Source organism: Ambystoma mexicanum, chromosome 2q, assembly GCF_040938575.1.
Source record: "Ambystoma mexicanum isolate Mex_15411 chromosome 2q, UKY_AmexF1_1, whole genome shotgun sequence".
In the NCBI taxonomy this organism is placed as follows: Eukaryota; Metazoa; Chordata; class Amphibia; order Caudata; family Ambystomatidae; genus Ambystoma; species Ambystoma mexicanum.
In genome coordinates this window covers 69,621,551-69,648,481 of record NC_090924.1, presented here as the reverse complement: position 1 = coordinate 69,648,481, position 26,931 = coordinate 69,621,551, and the positions used below count along the sequence as shown (strand labels likewise).

The window sequence follows — 26,931 nt, the reverse complement described above, 5'->3', positions numbered from 1 at the left end:
CGGCACACCACAGAGAATGCAACTTCAAGGTGATTTAATAAAAAAACGTTTATTCGGGTCTCCAAACACAAATATATATAACTCAGGTTATGTCAGGATGGCCAAAACACAAATAAAATAAGTCTTTCTGCTTCATAAATGTCTTCAGAAAGTCTCTCTGGGCCTCTCCACGGTCTTACTCACAGTCTTTAAAGATAAAGATGTTCTGTCAGGTGATGTCCAGTTGCTGGAAGGGGCTGCTGGACTGCATCTCAGGAGGTGTAGGCAGCTGTGCTGTAGTGCCAGGGCCGGTTGAAGGATGACCAGCAGAAGCTCCCACAGGTGAGGTGGGTGTGCAAGGTCGTTAGATCCCTTGTGGAGTTTCAGCATACTCCCGGTGCCAGGGTCATGATCCTGTTGCCACCTAACTCGGTCTGACATGATGGCCATGATATGTTGATAATAGCTTGGAAGATTAAGGCCTACCAGATACCCTGAGTTTATAAGGAATATCATTACGTCCACTAGAAAGTCATTTGCCCAAGAGATGGAGAACAATCAACCACATTTCACTGGGTCAAGCCCACAGGGTCAGAATGAGTTAAGAAATCCTGAACCCCTCACTTATTCAAGGCATTAAATGGAGGTTATCTTTCAGACACATGTCACACCATTATTCCAAGAAGGAAAACAGTGGGAAGGAATAGCTACCATCCATTTATCCCCTACGATGATCTAATACCAGGAAGAGACAAAATCATACTTTCATTGGGGTGGCAGACGACTTTCTCCACTGGCTGGGCCATCTACATTTTTGTCTCATGTCAGAAAAGATCTAAAGATGTCACCCCAACTCTCCTAAGGTGGTGAACTGAAGTTCGCTCTTTCACATTTTTCTTTAATCCCAGTTAAAATCAAGTTGGTGGGAAGCATGGTGCACGAGACCCTATGGGAACCTCCCCCCAATGAAATCCACAGAGGAGCGAAAGAGATTATTCTAAAAGTTAATCTCAGAAAATGTTATTTGTCCCTTAGACGGAGTGGTTGATTGTGAACAGAGTAGAACACCCTAGCAACCAGTAGTGGTATTGAAAGGAGATCTCCAAACCACTAAAACCCAGGTCTGGACTCCTACCACGGAGAAAAACAACCTTACCAATTCCGCACCATCTTGGGAAATCTCCTATTCCCTAGAGACAGAGAATTACAAGATTTCCAAAAACCCAGATGTTCTTTCCCTTATCCAAGAGAATAATCCTTTTACATCTAGGAGGGAGGAGATAGTTGTTGCCCTAAGAAAGATACCCTTTTAGAGTTATCGGTTCACTTGGGTAAACAAGAGACCATCGAAATACAAGAAGAAGGTGGGGAGACACAATTCTCTGGACCGTTGTCACCTACAGGAGACAAACCAGATCCCTCGGGTGAAGAATGTGGGTTTCCTCATGGGTACTGCCATTTTGAAACCGGGGAATGAGAAGCATCCGCCCAGGAGCCGCCTTACATGGCTTACGGGAATCAGACGAACCCATGAGCTCAAGGGATAGTGAACAATTGATCAGCACCCTCGGAATTCGAGACAGGGATCGTGATGCATCATTCCCTACCTTAGACCAGGGGTTGTGTTTCTCTTGTGGAGAGTGTGGGCATCCAACTAAAGACTGCCCCTTGAATAAGACTGACCACCCCACCTTACCATTATTGAAGGAACCCAGTCAAAAAGAGAGAGGTAAGGAAGCAAGGGCTGAGACATCTTATGCAAGTGGCCTCTACACCCAACCTAGCAAGAGACTGGCAGATTTGGAAGAGAATCCAGAGAGATATCTCCCTAAAATGAAGAAAAATACAAACAGGTTAAAACCTCATGTTTTCTTATAAACTGGAAACAAAATCACTCAGAGTTCCTGCTATCTCAGGGGGAAAGGCTAACTGGGCCCAATTAGCTACTGGGAGTAAGGGTTGTGCTGTAAGAACATAAGTACTTCCCTGGGGATGGAAGACAGTTGGAAAAGAGAGGATAGGTTGTGTCCATTGAGAGAGACCTACAAACTCAAATTCCCATCACGATCCTAGGCAAAGAATTTAATCTCATAGTAGCCATAATTTCCAAACTACCGGCTCCATTAGTTATAGGAAGTGACATTATTCAGTTTGATCAGTGGGACTCACAAGTGGTGGAAATAAAAATATGATCTCATAGGGATGAACACCCCCTTCTATAAACAAATAATCTAACCCATAGATGGGAGAACCCCTACCTTATTATTATTTCTTTTAAAAACACTCAAAAAAATGTCAGCAACTCTTCCCTTTCTTATTCCCTCCTCAATTCATTGGATGGAGAAGGGTTTGTGCCAGAAGGTTCTAGCTGGGTTTGGAACATCAAACTAGAAGGGCAGAGCAGTTTTTTCAGGGGGTCCCTGAGTCATAGTCTAGTTGAAAACCCTTGGGCAGGAAGAACGAGCATTAGGGGCAGGGTATTTGTATTTAGTTTATTTGTATTGCGCCCCTGGCCTAAAGGCATCTGGGCGCATTTCTTACAAGGTACATAAGTTACATTACATGGTACAATAAGCATAGTATAAAACAGAGTATGATAAGGCACAAGTGCAGCACAATGCAGTGACAGAGGTAACAAAGAAAACGAAGAAAAAATTAAAATCAAGTATACAATATATTCACAGGATTTACACAGGAATACGATGCAGTCTATTCACAGGATGTACACCAGAACACGATAGGTTGTGCAGTAAATTTACAAGATGAAACATATTAAAGGGGAGGATCAAATTTTGAATGACCTAATTTGGGCCTAATACCAGCGTTCGGTGTAGGTTATTATGGCCCCGTGGCAGCTTGATCCTGCGCAAAGAGCCAGATTTTGGCTTTGCTCTTGAATGAATGATAAGACGGTTCAGCTTTGAGTGGGTTGGGGAGTGTGTTCCATAATTTGGCGGCGAGGACTGGGAAGCTAGACCCACCTGCTTTCTGCAGCTTAAATATAGGCGTGTTCAAGGAGTGGGCTTGGGCTGATATAAGAGGGCGGATAGCGGTATGCGAGGTAAAGCGGTTGGCCAAATATTCAGGGGCAAGGTTAGACTGGCGGTTATGAGTAAGAGCAAGGATTTTTAGTGATATTCTATGAGCCACAGGGAGCCAGTGTAGGCTACGTCTGGTGTCAGAGATATGTAGTTTCCTGGAAACATTGAGAGCAGCCCTGATGGCATTATTCTGGGTTACCTGTAGCTTGTTAATGTTACTTAGACTAGTCCCTATATAGAGGGCATTACAATAATCAATTTTAGCCGTAATGAGTGTTCTGGCAAGGATGATGCAGTTAGCAGCAGTGAGGAAAGGTCTGCATGCTGTGATGAGTTTACACGTGTAGGCAAATGCCGAGACCACAGCATTAGTTTGTCTCGTAAGAGATAAGGTGGAATCAAGATAGATACCTAGAGTTTTTGTCTCATTGGATACCTTGATGGTATTACCGTATGGGATGAATCTGGCGATGTCCACACTACTTCGCTGGTGCAGCTTCCTCCTATGTGGCCAAGGAGATGGCAGCCGCTACCTGATCCTAACCCTGGGGGCAGCAATATGAGGGAGGACAACCTTGGGGGAGGTATACCTCTGGGAAATGGCGAGGTATGTTTAGAGGAAACCACATATCTCCCTTTTCCTTTTATGGATATTCCCTCAATACCCCAGACTCTAATGACATATTGTGATAACCCTCCCCAACCTTTTAGTGGATCTACTTTAATATTTCCTCAGGATACCAGTAGGAATCGCATGCTAGCCACTAAAATGAGGAAAAGAACTGGAGTCGGGAAGGTTACTCCTAGTGAAACTCAGTATTGATTTCCGCAATACCATTTCAGAGGAAGACCCATAACCACTGACATGAGGGAGAGACCAGGAATAGTAACGACTACTCCCAATAAAGCTCAGCCTTTATTTTCTCAATATCATGCAAGAGGAAAATCCATGACCACTGGCACAAGGAAGAATGGCGAAGTAGGGATGATTACTGGGACCGACTATCAAGTGCAATGGCCTAGTTGTTGGAGAAGAAACAGCCGAGCCGGGAAGTTCAAATACAACCCAAACTCAGCTGAAGGGAGGTCAAGGCAGTCACAGGAAGGAGAAGGAGTGGAGAAAGCTATCGATGCGGATCTACCTGCCGGTCCGGAATGCTACGAAATAACACGCAGATGAAATACACGCTGTGGCAAATAGCAGAGAAGCCAATGTTACCTCGGGATGGCAGGAAGGAGGTGATGGCGGTTTAATGTGGAGAAGGGAACCAGCAAGTACGGCAGCAAGAGTGCGCTTGTCCAGGCATATACCCAGCAAATGCAGCAGAGCCAACGAAGAAGAAACAACGCCAAAGGCAACCGGTAAGCCCATGCAAAGTGAAAACGTTACTGGGTTAATGGCAAACCGATACCATTAATTAGAGTCGAACCGAAAGGAAACTAACAAGAATCAAGGCAAGCCTGTAGTTATTCAAGAATGCAATATAAATAAATGGGAGGGCCAATGGTGTAGACGACTATACCGCTTCACGCACTTACTCTCAGAATTGTCCCTGGACCTAGTATGATAGCAACCTCGCCTATAGCCTCCCCTCCCCCTTATTGTTCTTTGCCCCCCCCCCTTCCTCCAGCACTATCTGAAACGTTGTCAGGCCTAGTACTAAAGTCACTTGTTCTGTTCCTCCTCTCTCTTTCTGCACCCCTCTCCCTCACCTTTTGTTTTTCTCCGTCTCTACCAGAAATATTGTCAGGCCTAGTACGGTAGTCGCCTGTCTGTTTCCATTTCCTTCCCACTCTCCCCTCTGTTCCTTATCTATGTCTTAGCTCTTGCACTATCTGAAATGTCGTCAGGCCGAGTACGATAGTTAATTTCACATCCTTACTGTTCATGGCATGGAAGAATGTCATTGTATTTTCCCTTGTTCCCTCCCTTGCTTTGAAGAGTTTTGAAACACATTGTGTATAGGCGCTATATAAATAAACTATCATATCATATCAAGAAAACAAAGCAAGAAAGCAATTGGGATTCCATTAAACAGATGAAAGTATTTGTCAAGCAAATTGTAAATGGAGCAATAAAGGTATACCTGAAGGAATAGGTAGTTGTGTAATAAAGTCCTGGCAGGGGAGAACACCAGGTGAAGATAAGTTAAAGTGTTTCATATGCAAATTCCTGGCAGAGGAGGATATCAGGTGAGTTAGTTAAGTTGAAGTGTTTCAGTCACAAAGTCCTGGCATGAAAGTATACTAGGTGAAGACAAGGGTGTATGAAATAATGAATAAACTGTAAAAAAGGAAAAGCGATATATGGACTGTAAAGAGATGAGAGAAGAAGTTAAAGAAAAGCAATAACGTTTTGAAGTGTGAATTGTGACCTGTGAACAAAGTGCTGAAAGGAAAGGAAAGACCCTAAAACGAAAGGTATCTTTGAAATGGGAAGTAACGAGCAACCTTGGGGAAGGGAGTAAGGCCCGCAAGCTACGTGAACTCTGAGGGGAGAGAAATGTCTTCTTGGAAATTCAGTGGTTCCTTTTTAAATTGGATGCTGAATGCAAAGAACCCAGAAAAGGAGGTTCTTTCTAGAACTGTGAACTTTGTCAGTGAAGAAAACATTTTGTTGGATTTTGACCACGCTTGAATACTTTAAGAAGACAAGGAATATTACCCTTTGCACCTTATAGTTGTTTTAAAGTGTTAGGGTCAGAATAGGATTACGGACACAGGACTTACTTTATTTGGACATCTTGACATTGACAGACTCATTCACTTTTGGTAGGGATAGTGAGGAATTGTCCAACCCATTTTCATTGAAATAAAAGTGTGTAGCCACAAACATGTCTCCTCTGTGTCTGTGTCTCATTCCTGGCTCCTCACAATAGTCAATGTTTTTGAGGTACTGGATACCGATTCACTATGAGGAGTACTGATAGGTGCCTTTCTCCACAGATCACACAGGAGCCTCAGATACAAAAGGACATGTCTTTACTTCAGTTACAGTGCAGATAGGATAAGTACCATGTTACAAGACACAGGTTACACTGGGGAACATCCACCGGCCACACTCTCTCTAAGCCAGCCTCTCACCAACTGTCATTCAGAGAACACCCAGCAGAGAACACTCACACAACATTCCACTTCCAGGCACTCAGGCCACCACAAAAATACTGAGCAGAGCACAGTAGATAGGAAAAGGATATGCCACAACAAGGAGCTCTCTGGCTCCTTCAGGTGAGCTGCTTTAATCCATATTTGGTTAGGCATCTTCTTCAATACACATCAAGTCAATGAAGAAGCCCTTCTACATTCATCGGGAATCCACGTATTCAATGGTGGTTAAGACATTCTACTTTTGGGGCTCATTCTTCTAAAATCATCCCAATTCACAGTGCTCAGAGCTAATCCTGGCTCACAATGACTTCTGAAAGTCGAGGTGAAGTATGCCAAGACCATATATGGTCACATGCATTCCCTATGTATTCCGTTGCAGGTAGAATGTCCAAGCTGTACCCTGACATGAATTTCACAAAGGGAAGGGCCAAGGCATCCTTCGTAGGTGGACAGCCTATGCTGTGCTCTGCGAAGTTGGAAAAAGGGCTTGGCCAGAAATGACAGCAGAAGAGTGTCTCTTTACAAACTGCCAGGCATGGCTACTCACCGGGGTACTGCTTGGGAATTCATGGCTTGACCCTTGCTCTTGAGAGCCTAGGGTCTTCGTGGTGGTACATAATAATAATTTACATTCTTGCTGGGCACGGGAGTCAGAGCTAGTCAGAGAAATGTGATGCACCTATCAGGGACAATGTAAAACAAATTTCAGGAATGTTGCACATGGGCTGCATCTTGGGGCTTGCAATTTCTGAGATTTGATCCACGGGTAATCAGATGATTCTAAGGCTTCATAGAGGGAAAGACTGAAAAAAACAGACCCTGAGGAAAAATGCCATGTGTGACAACGTCCCTTGCCTTTGCCTCTGGGGTGGGGGATTGGCTGGTCATGTGGCATGGCTGCTCCCCCCATGCTGTGATGCTGGGCCTGAAGAAGTCATATGGAGTATCACCCAGACCACCCCACATCTGCCCACAGCTGTGGTAGGGAGCTATTACCAAATAAATGCACACCTGCAACCTTATCCTTTATGAGGTGCTCATGTCTATGTTGTAAACCAGAGCCCTGTTGTTGGACAATATATCTCATCCCAATGTGGCAGCCGGAGGATGGGAAAATAGCTAGATATCCTACTGTCCCTCTGAATGCGAGTAGGGTCTGGCCAGCAGCATTCCACGTAGCATGGTTGCTGCAGGCGACCAACAGAGAATTGTTACATGAGGGAAGTTCAGGGGCACTCTTAGCAGCTACCAGATTGCCAGAAAGAAGATACCTGGGCCCCAACAATTCCGAGCCGCAAGAACTGAAGGCTCAACTACAGGGCAAAGTTACTATCTTTATTATCAATCAAAATTACAAGAATTGACACTTGAACAGCATAAAGTCTCCAAGAGCACTTGTCCCACAAACGTGTGCCACTCGGTTTTAACTGCTAGTGACGTCACAGAAACAAGTTACATCCCAAAAACCTAACAGGGGATTCCAAGATGGCCGCCGCAATTTGAAGACGTGCAGCGTGCTCCTGCGACCCAAGGTACCGATTGCCAGCCGTCCCTACAATTAATTACCCGATTGGGGTGATTTAGCAGTAGGGCCCCCAACCCCCAGGCACATCCAACCCGAAGGGAAGCTGGGCGACCGCACTGGACGGCACAAGGAAGCTGGAAACGGTGCCTCAGGTGGGGAGTGGCTTGAGGGTTGCTGCATTTGGCAGGGTGGCTGCGTCCTTGCCCCAGACTAGCTCCCGGGCTGATGCAGCAGAGTTTGGATTGCCAGTTGGAGGAGGTGGTGGGCCGACGGACACAAAGCAAGGATCACTCCCCCCTAGGGATTTGACTGGCAGATTCAGAGGTTGCCGAACTTTCATAATAGCTTTCCCTGGAATCTTCAAGTGGATTACAGCTTAGCGTTCAAGACAGCTGCGCACGGTTCAGAGGCTTACCTTGAAGGATTTGATGGAAGAGCGTTTAAAGCCCGGCGGGTGAGTGGGAAGTCATAGCAGGCATATTCTACTCTCATAGTTTGAAAGCAAGGAAATAACAAAGGGCCTACTAATAAACTGAGACTGAAGGTGGGTTTTAAGTAGCAGATAGAAGGACTTTAGGACACTTCAAGTGCCCACGCCCTATTTAATACTCAGGGCTCAGCCCAAAGGAGAAAGGGGCGATATATTTACTTAGGGTGTGGAGAAATAAAGCTTCACCTTTCGGGGTAAATTGGAGTACTCTGATACAGCAAAGGCTGGCACTGAGTTGAATGTTCAGTCAGATATTTCAGTAAATGTAACATGGAATGCGTTTAAAGCGACACTTCGCGGAGCTCTTATAGCGGAAGTGGCATACAGACGCAAACAAAGAATATCCTTAGAGGAGGAATTAGAGTTTGAATTAAAACAAACAATGAAGAAAATGCAGACTAATACGGTTCCTGCTATCCAAAGGTTATATAGAATGGTGGCTGGCAAATAAATTTACTTCGAGCAAGAAAAGCTAAAACTTCACTACTATATCTTGGACAAAAGTATTATGTTAAAGCCAATAGGGCATACCGCTTGCTATCCAGACAACTGTGCCAGAAAATATCCTCTCAAACAGTTCAATCCAGCCAAACCCTCTCCAGGGATTTAGTCACGGAAACACTACACATCATATCGCAATTTCACACCTTTTACTTTGATTTATATCGGTCAGAATGTCCAGATCAAGGGAATCAAGTGGCATATTTAAAAGCAATTGACCTTCCCCAAATAACACCGGAAGATCGGGAGACCTTAGAAGGAGATATTACAGCAGAGGAAATACTTAAGGTTATAAATTCCCTTCCCCCGAATAAATCTCCTGGCCCGGATGGTTTTACTGCCCAATTCTACAAGATATTTCAGAAGGTATTGATCCCGAAATTAGTGAACTTGTACAACGCATTCCGTAGCTCACGGCATATTTCCCTTATAATGGAAGAGGCAAAAATAGTTATTTTTACAAAACTCTGGAAAGACCCTACTAGATGTGGCTCCTACCACTCTATAGCCCTTATAAATATTGATGCAAAAATATATTCCAAAATGTTGGCGAACAGGCTTGATTCCCTGCTTCCCGTAATTATACATCCAGATCAATCTGGTTTCATAAAGCAAAGGCAGAGCCATAATAATATCAGAAGAATTGGTCAGATTTTGGAAAAGGTGTGGCGGGCGGGGGGGGGGGTTCTATTCTTAACACTAACAAAGATGAGCTTTGGCCCAAAGTTTTTGGAAAAAATGTAAGTAAATTATAACAAGCCGATTGCCTGCCTACTAATAGACAGCTTTCCCCACCTTTTTTGCTTCAAAGAGGGGCCAAGCAGAGATGCCTCATGTCACTGCTTTTATACGCCACATGTCTGGAACCGTTCTTAGCTAAAATACGCCTAATGAATGATATATCTGGGATCATTTTTTGCGGAATCCTACACAAAATCCTGGCATATGCAGACGATATGCTGTTGTTTGTAACAGTCCCGGTAAGATCTTTAGCTTCAATTGAACGCAAATGTAAAAATGATGGTGGAGTGGCAGGATTAAAAATCAATCATGTCAAATCCGAAATACTAAATCTCTCTCTGCCAGCTGAGGAAGTAAAGCAACTCTGCATGCAAACACAATTTGGCTGGGCACAAGATAGCATTAAACTGTTGGGCGTCATAGTACTTCCGCAATTAAAAAGGATGTACAAAGTCAACTACCCTCCATTATTGAAAGAAATAGCAGTTCAACTACGCAAATGGGGCCCTTTGATGATTTCATGGCTTGGTCGCTTCAACACGATAAAAATAGTGATCCTCCGTAAAATGCTCAATCTGTTCCAGGCTCTCCCACTGTGTATTCCAGCCCCCTACTTTAAAAAGTTACAGAGAAGGATATCTTCATTTGTTCGGAATAATAAATCCCTAAGGGTTGTGTATGATGTTTTAACTACACCTACGACCAAGGGAGGATTAGGTCTCCCGAATATGATTTTTTTTTATCAAGCTTCACAACTTCGTATTGTAAAACATTGGTGGGCGACAAAGTCAGAGAAAATGTGGGTGCAAATGGATCGGGCAATAGGAGGACCGCAACTTGGTGAAAAAATGTGGCTCTCCAAAAGGGATCGACCCCATAATATCCACAAGAGTTTGATCACAAGCCTAGTCGAAGAAATGTGGTATATAGCGTGCAAAAAATACCTTTTCACAACATTTCCTTCACCTTGCATTCCGCTATTCCATAATCCCCAATTCAGCCCGTGCCGGGACCCAAGGGCATTCAGTAAATGGAAACAGGCAGGATGTACGAAATTGCAAGATATGTTTCAAGGCACAGAGGTCAAGCCCTTCAATCAATGCAAAACAGAATTAGGATCAGATGAATCAACCCACTTTCAGTATTTACAGGTCAGCCACTAGATTTTGCCCCCCGCCCCAATTAATCAAGCGGCGATGAGAGTTCTTACATGTTTTGAAAAATGTGCTAACTCAGGGAATAAGGGTTTAATTTCGAATTTATATAATATTATGGCAGATGCTTCTCTCGCTACTTCTCCGTGTTATAGATCTTGATGGCAGATGACTCTGGGGAAACATATCTCGCAAACTGAATGGGAGGCACTTTGGTTAGATATTCCCAAACACACCCGCTCAATTCAAGTGAGGGAATTTTGGTACAAGCTGTTAGTCCAATGACACAATATGCCGGCCCGGCTACATAAAATGAGACCAACTATTGCGGCGCAGTGCTGGAGGCAATGCAGTTTTACTGGGGATTGGGGCCTATTTGGTGAAGCTGTCTGAAACTGCGGGGTTATTGGGCAGAAGTCGGGGACACGTTGGCACTAATTTTGGTGTGAAATGAAAACCAGCTCCCTGAAGTCCAGTCTTTTGTAGATTCACGAGGCAAAAATTTGAAAATGCTCGAAAGAGATCTGTAAAATGTATGTACTACTCCAATTGGCTGCGTTATTAGGAATAGCACAGAAATGGAAATCTAAGAACTCTCTGCACTTTGCTGAATGAATATACAGGGTATGGAACTTTGTCGCACTTGAATGGATCACATACAATATCCAAGGGGATCAGTCAAAAAAAACTTTGCAAAACTGGGCAGAAGTATTGAAATTCTTACAAAGTCACTATAATATTCGACACTGCCCTCAGCACCTTCGAATTCTGGGCATTGACTGACTCTCAGTTTGTTTATGATTACTATTTTCTTTTAATGCAACATGCAGGGACACGGGTGTTGGGGGGGTGTTTCTCGTGCATTTGGTGGGGGTAGGGATGGGGCAAAAATTACTTTATGTATTAAGAAATGCCAATAAAAATACATTTAAAAAAATCTAACTTGGAAAGGGATTGGTTAATTAGGGAAAACTATATATACAATCTATATGGGTGGATTTAATAATGGGGTAGCCATATCTGGGGGCACTTCCTAGGACCACATCTAAGTGTCAGAAATGCAAAGTTGCAGGTTAGCATAGAAATAATTGGTCCGTGCAGCATAGTGTGCTAAATGTGAAAGGTAGTTAGGGATTGGACAGAAAGGGTCTTCTCAGCCTTGGAGCCTTGGACAGCTACTAGGCCAAACACTACTAGTCAATGCAGTGGGAATGATCAAGAAGATGCTGCGTGTTCCCAATAGGTTGCCATCTCTTATCTCCCAGACCCTGAGACTGAATATTTGGCTTTGAGCCAGTACAATAGTTTTTATCTTTCCACCTTTGGTTTCCTTGGAACAGCTCCCCTCCGTTTGCCTCAAATGAATAGGCTCTGTCTTGCATATTCAGGTCACGTGTGTAGGGACCACAAAATGGAGCTCTCCTGCTAGTACCTAAGAGGAGTTTAGGCTGTATCCCTCACAGGTGCCTTATCTAGTCTGACTGGAAATGTTCCATCTCTGCCCATCCTTGGCGAGGTTGTACACAGTGTCTGCGCTGGAAGCCTTGGTCTGTATGCTTTTGCTGGATTGGTCTGTCAGCCTTTCCCTGTTTTCTGAAGTTCGCCTTGCTTTCCACATTAGCTTTAATGCACCTATGGCTTCCATATTTGTTCTCATGGCCTTCCATGTTAGTCGCAATTAAGCATGAGCAAGCTTGGTATACATACTCTTGGTCATCTTGCAAAAGATATACTTGTGTATGTGTGTCAATCCTCGAACTATGCGAGTCATGTGGATTTACTTTGTGTCTATATGCAAAAAACGAAAGTGTTTGTGTAGCTTCGTGCATGGATGCCTATATGCTTCATACCCAAAACATCTATGTCAGGATGTCAGTATCAATATCACCAGCTTCTTTGAGGTTGTAGTCAGTCAACTTTTTCAATCAGTGACAGGTGTATCTCTTTAACGTTGTCAGCCGGGTAGGGTCTAACTGGTTGTCTGAGTGAATACCCTCACATCTGCGATACATCAACTATGGTGAGGAAGGACCCCGAAGTGATCTGCATCTTTTGTTTCTATGTCTCCTGGCTGAGAGTTGGCTGGGGGTCACAAGGCTCCCTCTTAAGCACAGGTATGAAAAGTAAGAAGGTGGTGACGCCTAAAGGCGGCTTGGTCCACAGAGCTGCACGTGGCAGCATCTCCGATGGATTGAGTCTGTGATTCCTCGGGAGTAGAATGGGTGAAACGAGTCAGAGTTGAGAAGCGAGGGTGGTTGGTGGTGAAGGGCGTCTGAGGCACAGAGGCAGAAGGAGGCTAGAGGGAAAGAGACACATGAGGCTGAGTTCGAGGCAAGGAGAAGGAAGGAGGAATCTATGATAAAGGCATTGGAAAGTAGGTAAAAGGAAGTGGACTTAGAGGCACAGAAGACAATGAAGTGTGAAGAAAAATTAAAAAACCACCAGGACTGTGAGTAACTGAACTAAACATTCACAGTGCGAAGGGTATTCTTAATGAGATTTGCTATTCAAAATATATGAAAGATTACAAGCAAGAGCCACCCTATTGTTGACACTGCATTTTTTCGTTGCATTTATCCTGATTTGCCCCAACTTTGTCAAAAGCCCTAACACACATTTGTTGATCCATCTAGGCTTCATGACACATGGCAATCAACTGACAATGGACAATGGGCCACATTACAATTGAGCTGGTCTGGAAACAACAGTGCAAATGAAAGATGCCAAATACCGGGAAAACTCCCCCGACAGGCAAATATGGCCATCCACAGGTGTACTTTACCTTTTGAAGAAAAGCCCACTACAGGGACTACGTTCAAGGGCTGTTCAATTCATTATAGCCTTACAGTTGTATACATAGACCAACATGGACTTACTCCAAGTCCCTAAGGGTGTCATTCTGAGACAGAGCACTGGCGATCTCTACTGCTCCTTTGACGCCAATGGAATTTTCGCGAAGGCTGGCAGAAAGGAAAGAGACAAAGAAGGAGCTATGACCAAACAGGAGCATCACGGCACTAACACAGTGAAGACTCAAGACATAACACATGATGGGGTACTACCAAGTCAGAACTCACTTGAGGTGGAGCAATGCCTTGTTTTGCTTTAGTGCCTCTGTAAGCGCCGTCACACCTACGTTACTGATTGAATTGCTCTGGAGGCTAAGAGAAAAGAGACGAAAAGTAACAAATTAATTAGAGCAATCTGATTGAGAGTTGGTAATTGTGAATGGGCTAAAGGGCAATAGATAAAACGCAGTCGACAAGTGGAGAAACTTTATTGACATATTTTGATTGCATCATTGTTTGACTTCAGTGTATTTATAACAGACAGTTTGCTAATCGAATACAATTCAATGGCAGTTTTGTGATGTCCTCTGCTTTAGAACACGTCACTCATACAATAGCACCACTTTCAAGTCTGAGAGTCAGAGGAACCACTGATTTGAATGTAATTTTGTTATCACTTTATTTATTAATTTTGTGTTGTACCGTCAATGCTCCAGCTTTTGACAACATGCTGAAACCATTAGAACTACGTGTCCTTTTCCCCAGTCACATGAACCCAATAAACAATCTGAAAATATCCCTCGCATATTTCCCTAACACATTCTATGAAGGAAGTGGCTTTCGCCAAACTAATTTCAGAGACTTCAATTAGCAATGTAAGATCTGTGCAGCGATTATAAACCCCTCACGAATCAAATCCCACTGGCTCTGAATTATTTTTCCTAGCATTGGCCAACACTAGTCGAATACATCTCATCCACTGATCAACAGACCCAATATTGCAGCGGCGCCATCTTTGTCCACAACCCCTCCAGCATGTGCCCCCATCCCTGGTTCGACTGGTCGCCCCTACCCTTGACGGGTACCAATAAGCCTGGTGCAAGACACAACATGAAGAGCATCAAGTGCTTGTGCCCGCAGGGCCTAACAACCACCCTTCTAGAATTCCCTACCAGTGTCCCCACCCCATTTGCAGTGCAGATCTTTCTCCTTTGGGGAATTAAGATTTGGCAGTGGAGGACCCGCTTCATCTGACAGTAAATGGTAGGTAATTGAAACAGCTTTCTCCACCGGCATAAATGTCTAAATAAGTCTCCAATGGAGAATTTGCTGGGACCTCTTTGAATTGGCTGGGTCTAATGTTTTCAGGCAATTTTGCAATTGTAGGTACTTCCAGAATTTCAGCGTTCAGTAACCACACCTTTTTGACATATTTTTTAAAAAGTCTATAGAACCTTGTTCAGAGCAATAAAACAGTGTTTAAATCCCCTCTCTCCCCATGCATGCCACCAAATTGGTTGTTTCTCTATTCGTATTTGATTATTATGCGAGATCAGAGCTTTTAGTGTTAGGCCTGGCTTTATTCCACTTCTCTTGTGAATTGCTCACCAGATCGTAGTTGCGTGTGCCAAAATCTCATTTGGGTGGCGTGAAAGAAGGGCTTGATTAACAAAATCTATTGTATTGTATTTGAGCAATAGTTCATGCTTATAGGAGGACAAAACATGAGAGAGCGAGGGGCGACAGTTGCTGGAGAGGCAAGTGACATTTTTTTTTTTTAGAGAGGAGCCTATTAGGAGAGGGGAAAAAAAAACTCAGAGAAAGAGAATACAGGCCAGGAAGAGTTAGTTATAAATATCTCTAGCCACCAGTTTACCAAGTCCCAGAAAAGTGTCCTACAAAAGGGCTTGTCATTTGCACCTCAATATAGTAGTACTCTTTTGAAAGAGAAAATTGTTTTTTTTCAAACTGATGATGAAACTCAAATTGAAAGTCTTTTTTGAGACGCTTGAAGAACAAGAACCCTCTGAATTTCTTGAAATGAAGCCGAAAAGCTAATTTTACCCACCAGTGTAAAATGCAATACTAACTGTTCTTGGATGATATTAGAAAATTGAAATTTGAACGGAGCAAATAAGTAAACTTCACTGACAGAGAAAAACAAGCTCTGAAGGGTCTGCTAGACAACCAAAAAATTATATTTAGGCCACCAGACAAGGGTGGTGCCTTTATATTGATGGACAAAGTGGATTATCTCAGAGAAAGACAACTGAGTGATGGAGAAACATAGACAGATCTAGTTTGCCCCCACAGAGAGAGTAAGCACCAAGAGGCACAATGCAGAGGTGTGATAACAGAGCATACAAGGTCGTTCTTTCTTGTAGAACATCCAATCATGCCAGTATTATACGTACTGCCAAAAATACATAAGAGACTGAAAGATCCGCTAGGAAGACCGATCATTGCAGCTATGGGAAGCATTTTAGAACCTCTAGCCCACTACCTGGATAAGGCTATCCAGCCATTAATACAAGAGAGTGCATCTTCTTTGCGTGACACCACAGACTTTCTATCAAAATTGGCGGAAGTGGGCTTCAAACAAGGGAAGGACATCCTTTTTTACAATGGATGTCACTTCACTTTACACAAACATTGTACATGAAGCCGGATTAGAAGCTATTACCAACACATTCCTGTAAGCAGATAAGGGTTTTCCTCTTACATTGTTGAAACTGGTTCTCTCAAACAATGTCTTTAGATTTGGAGGTAGGCGCTTTGTTCAAATTACAGAAACTAGCACGAGGGCAGCCATGGCACCCAGTTATACGAATACATATATGCTATATCTTGAAACAGAACATGTTTTAACACTAGAAAGATGGCGGAAACACCTGATATTGTACACTCGCCACATAGATGATGTTTTCAGAATATGGAAGAATACCCAAAATTAGTTAATATAATTTTTTGAAATGATGGATCACATGCATCCACGCATTACATTTACCACAGAGTGGAGCATGTTGAGAGTACACTTCTAGATGTAGAAGTCTATTGTGAGGATGGTGCCCTGAGGACTAAGATTTTTACAAAAACTACAGACAGGAATAGCCTATTAAATTGCACGAGATTTCACCCACAAAGGACACGAAACGTTGTGCCTTTCAGCCATAGCTTTGCTCCTTAGGCGAGTGTTAGCAGCGCGGTCATTCCGACAGCGAACTATGAGGAATAGCAGTGTCACCGACAACACAGCGTTGCCATGGTGATAGCATCGTCGTCGATATGACGCCGTAGCTTTAAGGTCTACTTTAATGAAAGATGCGTGCAAGATACCCCATTTAGTCCTAATGGCCTATGAGCATGAATAGAGTTGGATACAATTTCTGCATATGTTTAAAGACAGTGGCAGATATCTAACGGCATTTATGTGAGAATTATGAGTTACGGAATACGACGGGTAGAAGAGTACAAGGTGGGATGCAACATCCAGTATGTACTACAACAAGCTTTTGACCCGGGGTGGAGGGCCCCCTGATGCCAATCGGAGTCCTGCATGCGTGGGCTCGTGAATTAGCATTGTTTATAGCTTCTGACAATGCCTGTTTAAGATGGCCGCCGCATGTGTCGTTCTGTAGCCCTGTTCTCTCAGGGTGTTAGCATAGCAACGCTTGCTTCATATATACGGATGCTGGGCATCCGACCGATTCTCTGGATGAGTGTCCCGTCGTCCTTATGCACGCAACAAAAACTACCTAGAACTGAGTATCCCCAAGTATTGAGCACCTGTAAGCCATCCTATTACCTAGAAGTCACCGCTGATCTGGAACTGCGTTGACGCGCTCCTTGTTCACCCAGGTTGCCGGATGACATAAGGAAGAGTTTCCTGACCAACGCCTTTGTTGGGTCTCAGGCCATATAACTGCACTTTGGTGCATGGATTAGGAAATGATACAGAATGACTTAATTATTTATTTATGTTTAGGTTCAGAGGGAACAGAGTGAATGATATAAGGACTATAGGTTAGTCAGCTACATCGTGCCAGGATTTGAGTTGATTATTACAAATGAATAATACTACGAAGAATTGGTGAATTTAAAATCTCATATTATTATTATCTTTCTCTTATAGGGCAGTGTGATTCTGTAATATAGCAATACAATATTGAAACAGATAATGAATTAGCCTCTAAGGAAGGATATATTGATATCTGAAACGTGACAAGGCATTGAAAGTAAAACTACACTGTCCGGTTGATGAATGGTGGACAAGGATATGAGTCACAGTAGTTAAATGTGTACCACAGCATGCATGAATAACAACATTGTGTTGAACTATAAGGACATATATATTGTGTAAAACTGTGATAGATTTCGGGAAATCATTTTGAGAAATACCTATGAAGGTTTTGTGTAATAGAAATTGTTGTGTGATGAAGGTCATGCATTTGATGTTTTTGTTCTTTAAAACAACTTAATAAATTTTCTTGAATTTTGTTTGAATTCATTGGGTGTCAAAATTGATTGATGTGCAGAATAAAAATGAAAATCTGAAATTGTCTATGTGAATGTTTCAATCAAATGGTCTACTATATAAATACATGGTAAGGGGTCCTTTGTGTCACACCCAAAGAGTACACTGGGGTTACCCTTTGACAACATTGGGTTTTTGTGGATAACGCTTATAGGAGGCCCAGAAGGGACCTTTTTTCCCCAAATGCACCTCTTGGCAGCCGTGCAAATCCAGTGCCCCACAGATTCATTTTGGTATTAGGTAGATTCACCTCCCCCTTAGCTTTATTTTTACATTTTGCTTCACTCCAGGTTTCTTTTCTTGCCTTTAGGAATAAACCGAGCATTGAGTTTAGCTTCTTGCAATATGTTAATGGAATTGTGCAATGGGCCCTGCTAAAGCGATAACATTCTTACTAGGGTGACCATCTTATAGTGGCATATCCTACCTCATGAGCAGTATCGGCAAACTACTACATTTCTTGAAATCATCTGTAATTCCCATCCAGACTTTATCCATATTTAATGGCTGGGATGGATCTGGTCAGTGTTATTCACAAGTAAATCATCTTCGCTGTTATTTGTAAATTCGACATCAGTAGCAATAGCATTTGTGCCTCCCTTAATTTAAGGGGGAGTTTTCCCCCAGTTAACCTTACACCCTGAAAGCCTGTCCTATTATTATGATGAGATATGTCCTATACTAGATAAGTCTCTTTCTGGGTCTTTTAATGTGAGTAGTATATTGTCGCATACAGTAGCTAAGAGGAGAGCTGACAGTGTCTCATTCGTCAGCTAAGGTGCACTTTAGAAAGGACCGTTCCAGGCCTGTTGAAGGCCTGCTCAGGATCTACTGAAATTAAGGTGGGTTTACCAGAAAATGTCTGAGCTATTGATATTATGTGAGCCTGCCTACGCATACGATTTGTGGAGGATCTCTCTGCGATGAAGCTAGATAATTTCCCTGATATGTTCTTGTTCTGTGTCTACCTAGATTAGAGTTCAAATCTTCAGATCTGTTTTTATTCGGGATATGGGCCGGTAGTTAGTCGAGAGTACAGTCCACCTTAGCCTGCTTCCTGCTTGCTAATGTATCCGCTGGCTGTAAGAATTTATTTAGCAGCTTTGCTAAATAAGGTGCTCCCCTTCCATCCAGAAGCTTCTAAATTTCCAGCCCAAGATATCTGCGTCCGGAGCTTTGTTGTTCTTCACATTCTTAATCATGCACTGCACCTCTTCCTCTGTAATAGGATTCACCATGTCATTAACAAATAACTAAGGGAGAGTGAATCTAGAAACTGACCAAGCTCCCATTCAGAGGACTCCCCCCTGAGACATGTACAGGTGTTCATAGAACTTTCTAAACACCTCATTAATACCTATCGAGTCTGATCCTAGGCTTCCCAATTCCACCCTAATTTCCAGTATTTGATTAGGCACTTGTTTTTGTGTAATATGGTGCGTGAGCGAGAAGGTACTACCTACTTTTTTGTTTAAGAATGAGGCCTTAGCTGTACAAACAACTTAATTCTGGCTTGGCATTGTTCAATGATGGCAAGATGGCTGCCTTCGGGTATGCTCGAAAGTCTTCTTCTAACTTCTTAATAGTTTTCTCAAGTAAGGCATGCCTTGCCTTATCCTCCCTTTAACTATGTGAGCACATTTACACCACAAATCCCCAGAGAGCTGTCCATTAATGACAAATACTCCTGTAAAGCGCTTAATCTTGTTTGATTAATAAATAGCAGGCAAATCTCCACAAAGAGGCCTGTCTTTTTACCCACATCATGGCAAATGGAAAAATGCTGGAGCATGATCTGATAAAGCGCCTGCTAAAATGTCAGCCTCCACAACCTCCTGAAATTGTAATTTTTAAATGAAAATAATGTCTAGCCTAGAGAATGTCTCATGTCTAGGTAATTGAAATGGATAGTGCCTTATGTTTGGGTTAATATACCTTCATATATCTAACAAATCATTGGCTTCAATGGACTGTTCCTGCCCTACTTGACCTTTCGATTGAAGGGTAAGTCACTTCGTAAACTGACATTATTAGGACGGTGTCCCTCCCCTTCAAGGCCCAGATGGCCAGAAACTAGTGCCTGCGTTGATCTGATTTTGTATGTGTCATTTAAAAAGGGGCATTCACTCTCATCAATATTGAAAATCAATTTTTCTTTTTAAGTGCAGAAGCATGAATTCCCTGACCCTCCCTTCTCTTTGTTAATGTATCTGATTCACTGTCGTCTAGATGAGTCTCTTGTAGGAAAACTACATCTGCATCCATCTTTCTTCTGTAGGTAGGCTAATATTTTTGTTCTTTTAATGGGGTTATCTACTTGATTAATGTTCCAGGATAGGATTTTCAAACCAAAATCCATAACCCACAAGATCATATTTCAGACACATTTTGGGAGGTAGTCTCCAGATTAGTTCTATGTGGTTCTGTAGCAACTGTAGGTTTTTCTGTTTCGTGAACATCTCTGGCATTTTTCTTGATAAGTTCTGCTTTGTTTTCACAGCTTTCTCTCCAATGTGATCTGCTCTATGGAGTGTACTCTTGCAGAATATAATGTAAGTACTGCTGCTGTGGATCTCGCTGTGTGGGTACGGCCCTTCCAAGTAAATCTTATTGAGACTGTGTGAAATTCCCAAGCAAACCGCACTTTTCATTGCCTCAATTACAGCTTTGCTTCCTTAAATCTCTTTCTTGGCTCAAGCACCAATTGCAACAAATCTTGGTAGAAAGCAATTTGATTTCCAATCTAAAAGAACTGCTGTTTGTCTCTCATGAGCCACAACACTTTTCCTTTGTTGAGAAACGTAAGAACCTGCACTTAATGTGGCAAGGGGGTTTGTCTGGATCAGGTCTTGGGTGCAATGCTCTATGTGCTCTTTCCACTTACATGGGTTCTTCATTAGTTATTCCAAGGGACTCAGACCGCAATTGAAACACTCAGGTCTTCAAATTTGGCCCTTCCCTTCCTTCCGGATCTCCAATGACCTTGATGTTGTTACGTCTCTACCTAGCATCAATATCCAATTGTTTTTCAACCATGTTATTTAACTTCTGAAGTAGACATTTAGGACCCTCCTCTTGGGCATGTAAGTGTATCCTATTGTGACATCCTCTGCTCTGCTTCATCAAGTCTCTTGGTGATGCTGGTCAAGTCTGCCTTCCTGTATTTAATGTGCACCTTTATAGATGCAACTTCTGTCATCACGGAGCGTATCAAGTTGAACCTATCTTTGGTTGTGGGGTGCTTTTCCTCTGGTAATAACTCTAATGACTTGATTGATAGTTCATCATCAGAAAGTAGGTGAGAAACCAAGCGTACAGATGAGGCATTCAATAGAGGAGTAGGATTGAGTAGGTATGATAGAAGAAGGGACCCACTCAGGGAAGATCAAGGCCACTCCATCTCCAGGCCTATTGGGTCTAGGTTTGGAGAGGATTGTGTAGCCCTCAGGAAGGAGAGTGTCAAGAGCAGTGACAGCGCTGGCATTGAACCACATCTCGGTAAGGGCGAAGATGTCAAGGTCAAAGTCTTCAAGAAAGAGACAGACGTCAGAGTATTGTTTGACAGCAGAGCATGCATCCAGAGTAGCTAAGTGAAGCTGGTTACCACCTTTGAAGGTTTCCCGTGGCAGACCGACAGGGGCATGGTACTCCCATCGATGTTGATGGGGGGGCTAGAGGAAAGGTGGAAGGAGGGGTAGCAGGAGAGGGGAGGATGTTGATGAGAGAGGGCAGGCACCGGTCAAGGAGTAGAAGAGTAGTTTGAGAACCTTGGGCCACGATAGTGCCACCGTGATAGACATTAATGATGCATCTAGATGATGAAAAGTATGCCAAGAGTACCTCCCATCTAGTGCCATCATTAATGGGAGAAGAGGAGAAAGTGGTGGCCAGCTGGGGATTCCAGAGGTCAGGGGAAGGGACAGAGAAGAGGATGTTGGTGATACTCTGTCTGGAAGGAGCATTGACACTGGTGTCACCAATAGGTAGGCCTTGATTAAAGTCCAGGAGAGCTTTCTTAAGCTTATTTCATCCAGACATAGTGAGAGAGATAGGATACGTGATAAAGTAACAGAGTAGATAGGGAAGATGGAGAGAGCCATGGGAAGGTGCATGGAGGGGGGTAAGGGATAGAGACAGAGCGACTGCACAGTGCACAAATAAACGCACCAGGTGACCTAGCAGCCAAGCAGACCCAGATGAAGGAGGTGCTTTACACAAAATATGCTAGGACAGCAGAGATTTTTAAGCAACCCAGACTAGGGGAGAGCTAGAGTGCAGAAAAATCAATCAATGCGCTGGTACAAATGCACATCTACATTTGATTTAGAGCAAGCACTAAAATGCATTTGAATCAATCAATGTGTTGATACAAATGCACACCTAGCTTCGACTTTAGAGCAATCACTGAAATGCAGTGGTGAACATACACTACATAGATTAAAGGCACATCAAGGTTAAGGTTACAGGGGTGCAGAGATTACATGGATTAACAAAAAGGCCTCAGAAGTTGGCTCCAGAGAGGACGAAAAGGTGCAGCATAAGTGAGAGAGCAGTTGGATTGCGAAGTCATGCACACATGTAGAAGGCATGTGCATTGGACAAACATGGGAAGCAGTGGGGCTCAGTTCATAGCCAGCAGTGAGAGGATGTAGCTGTAGCTTCCTGCACATGGGTGGTGCCAAAATGGAGGGGTGCTGGCAGGGAACAGTGAACCAGCAGCACTTGGTGTGAGTGGCCAGGAGGCCCATAGGAGATAATGGAGGGAACCAGTGGCAATGGGTGCTGCTGCAAGCGAGGAGGCTCTGAGGAAACAAAATAAGTTGCAGGCAGGTAGCACGGCAGATGCTGGGGGCCCCTTCACGACCCTCCCAGGACTGAACAGGGCCAGACAGGGAGGGTCCTGGCTCTTATATGGAGGCCTTTTGAGGGGGTCACCATTCGCCTGCTGGCTCCGGGGGGCTGGAGCTCTTCATTCCAGGCACAGCCAATCAGCAATGCATGCATCCAGAACAGCTGATCCGTGGTCCGCGCTGACCGCCATTTTGAAAGGCCCTTGCCAAGCCAAGGAACGAAGCCCCTTGATGTGATAAGGAGCGCAGAAGCCTCCAAGTAGCCCAACCAGGCAGCCCTGGGATAGTGACAAAAAGAGGGGCTTTGGTGGCGATTTAGAATTTAAGTAGGTCATCCCTTGAGGGGACCGGCGATCACCTGCTGGCTCGGGGTGGCTGGAGCTCTTCAATCCAGGCCCAGCCCATTAGCGATGTGGGCATCCAGAACAGATGATCCGTGGTTCGCGTGGGGCGGCCATGTTGAAAGGCCCTCGCCAGGCCGAGGAATTAATCCCCTCGATGTGATAAGGAGTGCAGGAGCCTCCAAGTAGCCCAACTAGGCAGCCCTGGGAAAAAGAGCCTTTGCAGAAAGGCCATGCTCAACTTCAGGGCTGCCATGAGCAGGACAAAAGACACCTTAACAATGGCCCATCAATTTCCTTTATAAAACATTTCTTTTGTTAGCAGCGCCTGTCTTAGACATGAGTGTTTAGACAATTGGTTTATCTGTGGTGAGTTAGTGTGGGGCATAGGAACATCTAGTGTAGACGTGTGTGTCTTCTGGTGGTGTAGGCTCCATTGTGTAATCTTTGTTGTTTTGTTGCTACGGTTGTGTGTCGAGATCTTGTTTTTCTGCTGGAGGTGTGTGTCAAGATGTCTTGCTTGTTAGGGTAGGAGATAGAATGATTCTGAAGAAGTTATTACTTGCATGTCTTGCAACAAATCACTGAATATTTAGGGACAATCCTTTTCGCTTCTGAAGTATCCATTTGGTCACATTTATTTATTTATATCCATGCACAATATTCTTACTTCAGGACTTGTTATGGGACGTTGGGCTATGTGATGTTGTGTCAGGTGACACTGTGCCATGGCACAAACTGAGGGCCCACAGTTTCTATTCTGTTGTCTCAGACCTCCCTGCTGACTGCCCACTGATAGCTGAAAGATACTCCATCCGTAGCAGTAGACAAGGCCACCATTTGAAGTGCTAGTCTACTCCCCTAGTGCCTGACCTTTTGGCATAGTTGCACCCCTTGAAGCAGACACGGCAAATAATACAGGAGTAGGTCTCTCTTCTCAAAAATCTCAGCTCTCCTTCAGTGTTACAGATGTAGTTCGGTGTGCAAATGTATACGTGACGCGTACCTTTGTCAAACAATGATTACAAGCACATGGGTTTATCACAAAGACTCGTCTGTGACTTAAAGTTTATAGGGCAGTTTAAAGAGGTCTCAAGTTTTCCCCATGTCAGTTGTGAAACAATTAACCATTTGTGGCTTTTAGACATAATAAAATCAATTATGTTTTACATATTTTAGTTTCCAAGCGTTTCTGCTTAAATGTGTTTATGTGTACATATGTGCATGTGTGTGTGGTGGCACAGTTCGTGGCAATTGAGAGTAGCATGATGCCGCTCCAGGGACAGTGAAAACATACATTGAGACATACTGCAGGATTTGATTTGGGCACTAGCAGCACAAAAGGTGGGTAGCACAGGCATATATTGTTGAGAAAGTTCTTTTGTATGCACTAGAAACATGGAGATGTAATTGAACAAAGGTAATGATTACATATATTTTCAGACCAGCTTCATTACTTTCCTTGAACACAAAAAGTATGAAAGGCGGAATATGAGAATACTACGCAAAATTTGTACCGAACTTCTCAGAGACCACTGCTCCCATGAGAGAATTACTCAAGAAAGGCGCAGAGTACCACGGGGATGCAAAACAAACCAGAGCATATGAAGATGTCAAAGAAGGATTAATGCATGCGCCCTGCTTGCAACCTTTCAATCCCCAATGGAAGACCATGATTACCACAGATGCCAGCGCATACGGTATAGGAGCAACATTCACGCAAAAGAAGGGACATGAAGAACACATTGTCGCCTTTGCATCTTAGGCTCTGTCACAATCAGAAAAAAATTACTCCACCATTGAAAAGGAAATGTTAGCATGGGCATGGGCCATGGATTACTTCCGCACATACGTATGGGGTACAGAATTTCGGCTGGTAACCGATCACAAACCCCTAGTGCACCTACTGAGCCAGGGGGGAACTCTGGGACTACCACAACTTGATTTCATATGAGCCAGGGAGGAACCTGCACAGCAATAGTGCAGCTTGCTCGCATTGCCGCCATGCTGCAAGAATACACATACAAAATACAGCACATCACAGGATGGAAAAATGCCCAAGCGGACTGCATGTCCAGACTCCCGCAGCGCAAAGATAACGAAACCAGTTTTCTGCAAGACGAATGCATCGTTGCATCACTCACGGACCTAAAGAGCAGGGAATTCCTTGAAATGAGCGAGAAACACTGGATAGAAGAAGCAGCCAAAGATGTCACCACAACGAAAATTACTGAATGGGTCAGAAAAGGGTGGCCCGATGAGGTCTATTCCAGAAGGGTTGCGTCCCTACTGGAAAGTGTCCGATGAAATATTTGAAAATGGAGGGATGCTCATGTGAGGCGACCAAGTGATTCCACCCATAGCCATGAGAAGAACCATCATAGGCAGAGCTCACGCTGGTCATCTTCGAAACAACATGACGAGAAGGCGAGTAAGGGAAGCGTATTGGTGGCCAGGCACGGACTTGGAAATAAGGGCCATGACAGAGAGGTGTCATGAGTGTGTGATTAGTGACAAGAGACTCAAAGTCAGCTAAGCGCCACTACACCCCACAGAAGTGCCCGAAGGAGTGTGGCAAAAATTGGGCTTAGACTTTATAGGCCCGCTGGAACTCATGGAGCATGAGAGCAAGTATGGCATAGCGCTGGTGGACTATTTATCTAAGTGGACAGAGGTTAAATTTGTACCCAACATAACCACAGCCACAGTGATCCAGTTCCTTAAAAACATATTTCAGAGAGAAGGATTACCCAGAGAACTGGTCACCGACAATGGAGTGCAACTCATATCCAGAGAGATGGACAGTTTCCTGAAGGAGAACAATATCGGGCAAATTAAAGCAGCCCTATATCACCCACAAGCAAATGGGTTGGTGGAACGCACCAACAGATTAATTAAGGGAGTGTTGCAGTTGGCCAAAGCAGCGAGACTCGAAGCGCTCTGTACAGTCAAGGATGACATATCTGCGCATTGCCTCACCCCCAATCGGGTCACAAACATATCGCCATTCCACCTCCTCAGGGGACGCAGGCAGCCTCTAACCTGGTCCCACCATGGTTGGCAAGCATGAGAGAGGATAACAGGGTGGACATGGAAGAATTGGTATGGCGAGTTAAGAAGAGCAAAGAACACATGAAGAGATATAGCGATGAAAGGAGAAAGCCCAAACAAAGCACAGACCGAGAAGGAGATCTCATAAAAATTAAAATGGTGCACAGAGATCCTGAGACGGGGTCCAAGTTCAGCAGACTGTTGAAAGTGGTGCAATGAGGGACAAACAATGTATGCACCCAAGATGGCAAGCGGTGGAACTTAGAGAGAGTAGCCCTGTATGAAAGGTGGGTAGAAGTGGCACACAACTCCGAAACACTAGATCACAGAAGTCAAGAGGAGAGCCTGGCCAAGGAGAACCCGGCCATAGCAGAACAGTCAGGACAGGCAGAGACGGAGGACATAGGGACACCCCCTCAAGGGGAAACCAGTCGCAGGAGGAATGCAATGAGGCAAGAGAGAACCAGCGAAAGGGCTGCATTGCCACGACAAGAGAATCCAGAGAACAGCTGACCACAGAGAGAAAGAAGAAGAACACAGAGGTACACCGACTACGTGATGGAGTAGAACCAACTTCATCGGACAAAAGGAGGTATGTAGAGTAAATGACCTTAAGACCGGGAGTACCGGAGGAAGTGCCGCAAGGAAACGAGTGGAAATTCCCACCCACGGCATTCCAAGCCGGAAAGCAGGGAGTGAGTAGCAACCTGCCAAATGCTCTCTCCTACAACCTCCTGCCTTAAAACTATATACTTCCTGAGCATAGGATCCACAAGAGGGTATTATCATTCACATTTATAGATATGGTATTTTATGCTGGAAGATCA

The 26,931-nt window shown here is 43.9% G+C and overlaps 1 protein-coding gene across 1 annotated transcript in view; it reads right to left on the bottom strand.

Moving 5' to 3' along the window:
• NLRC3 (NLR family CARD domain containing 3) overlaps positions 1-26,931 on the bottom strand; it is a 425,619-nt gene that overhangs the window by 101,937 nt on the left and 296,751 nt on the right. The window contains exons 9-10 of the mRNA XM_069646866.1: positions 13,617-13,700; positions 13,416-13,499 (exon numbers count right to left, since the gene is read on the bottom strand). Of these exons, the coding sequence (XP_069502967.1) occupies positions 13,416-13,499; positions 13,617-13,700 (168 nt within the window). The remainder of the gene's footprint in view (positions 1-13,415; positions 13,500-13,616; positions 13,701-26,931) is intronic.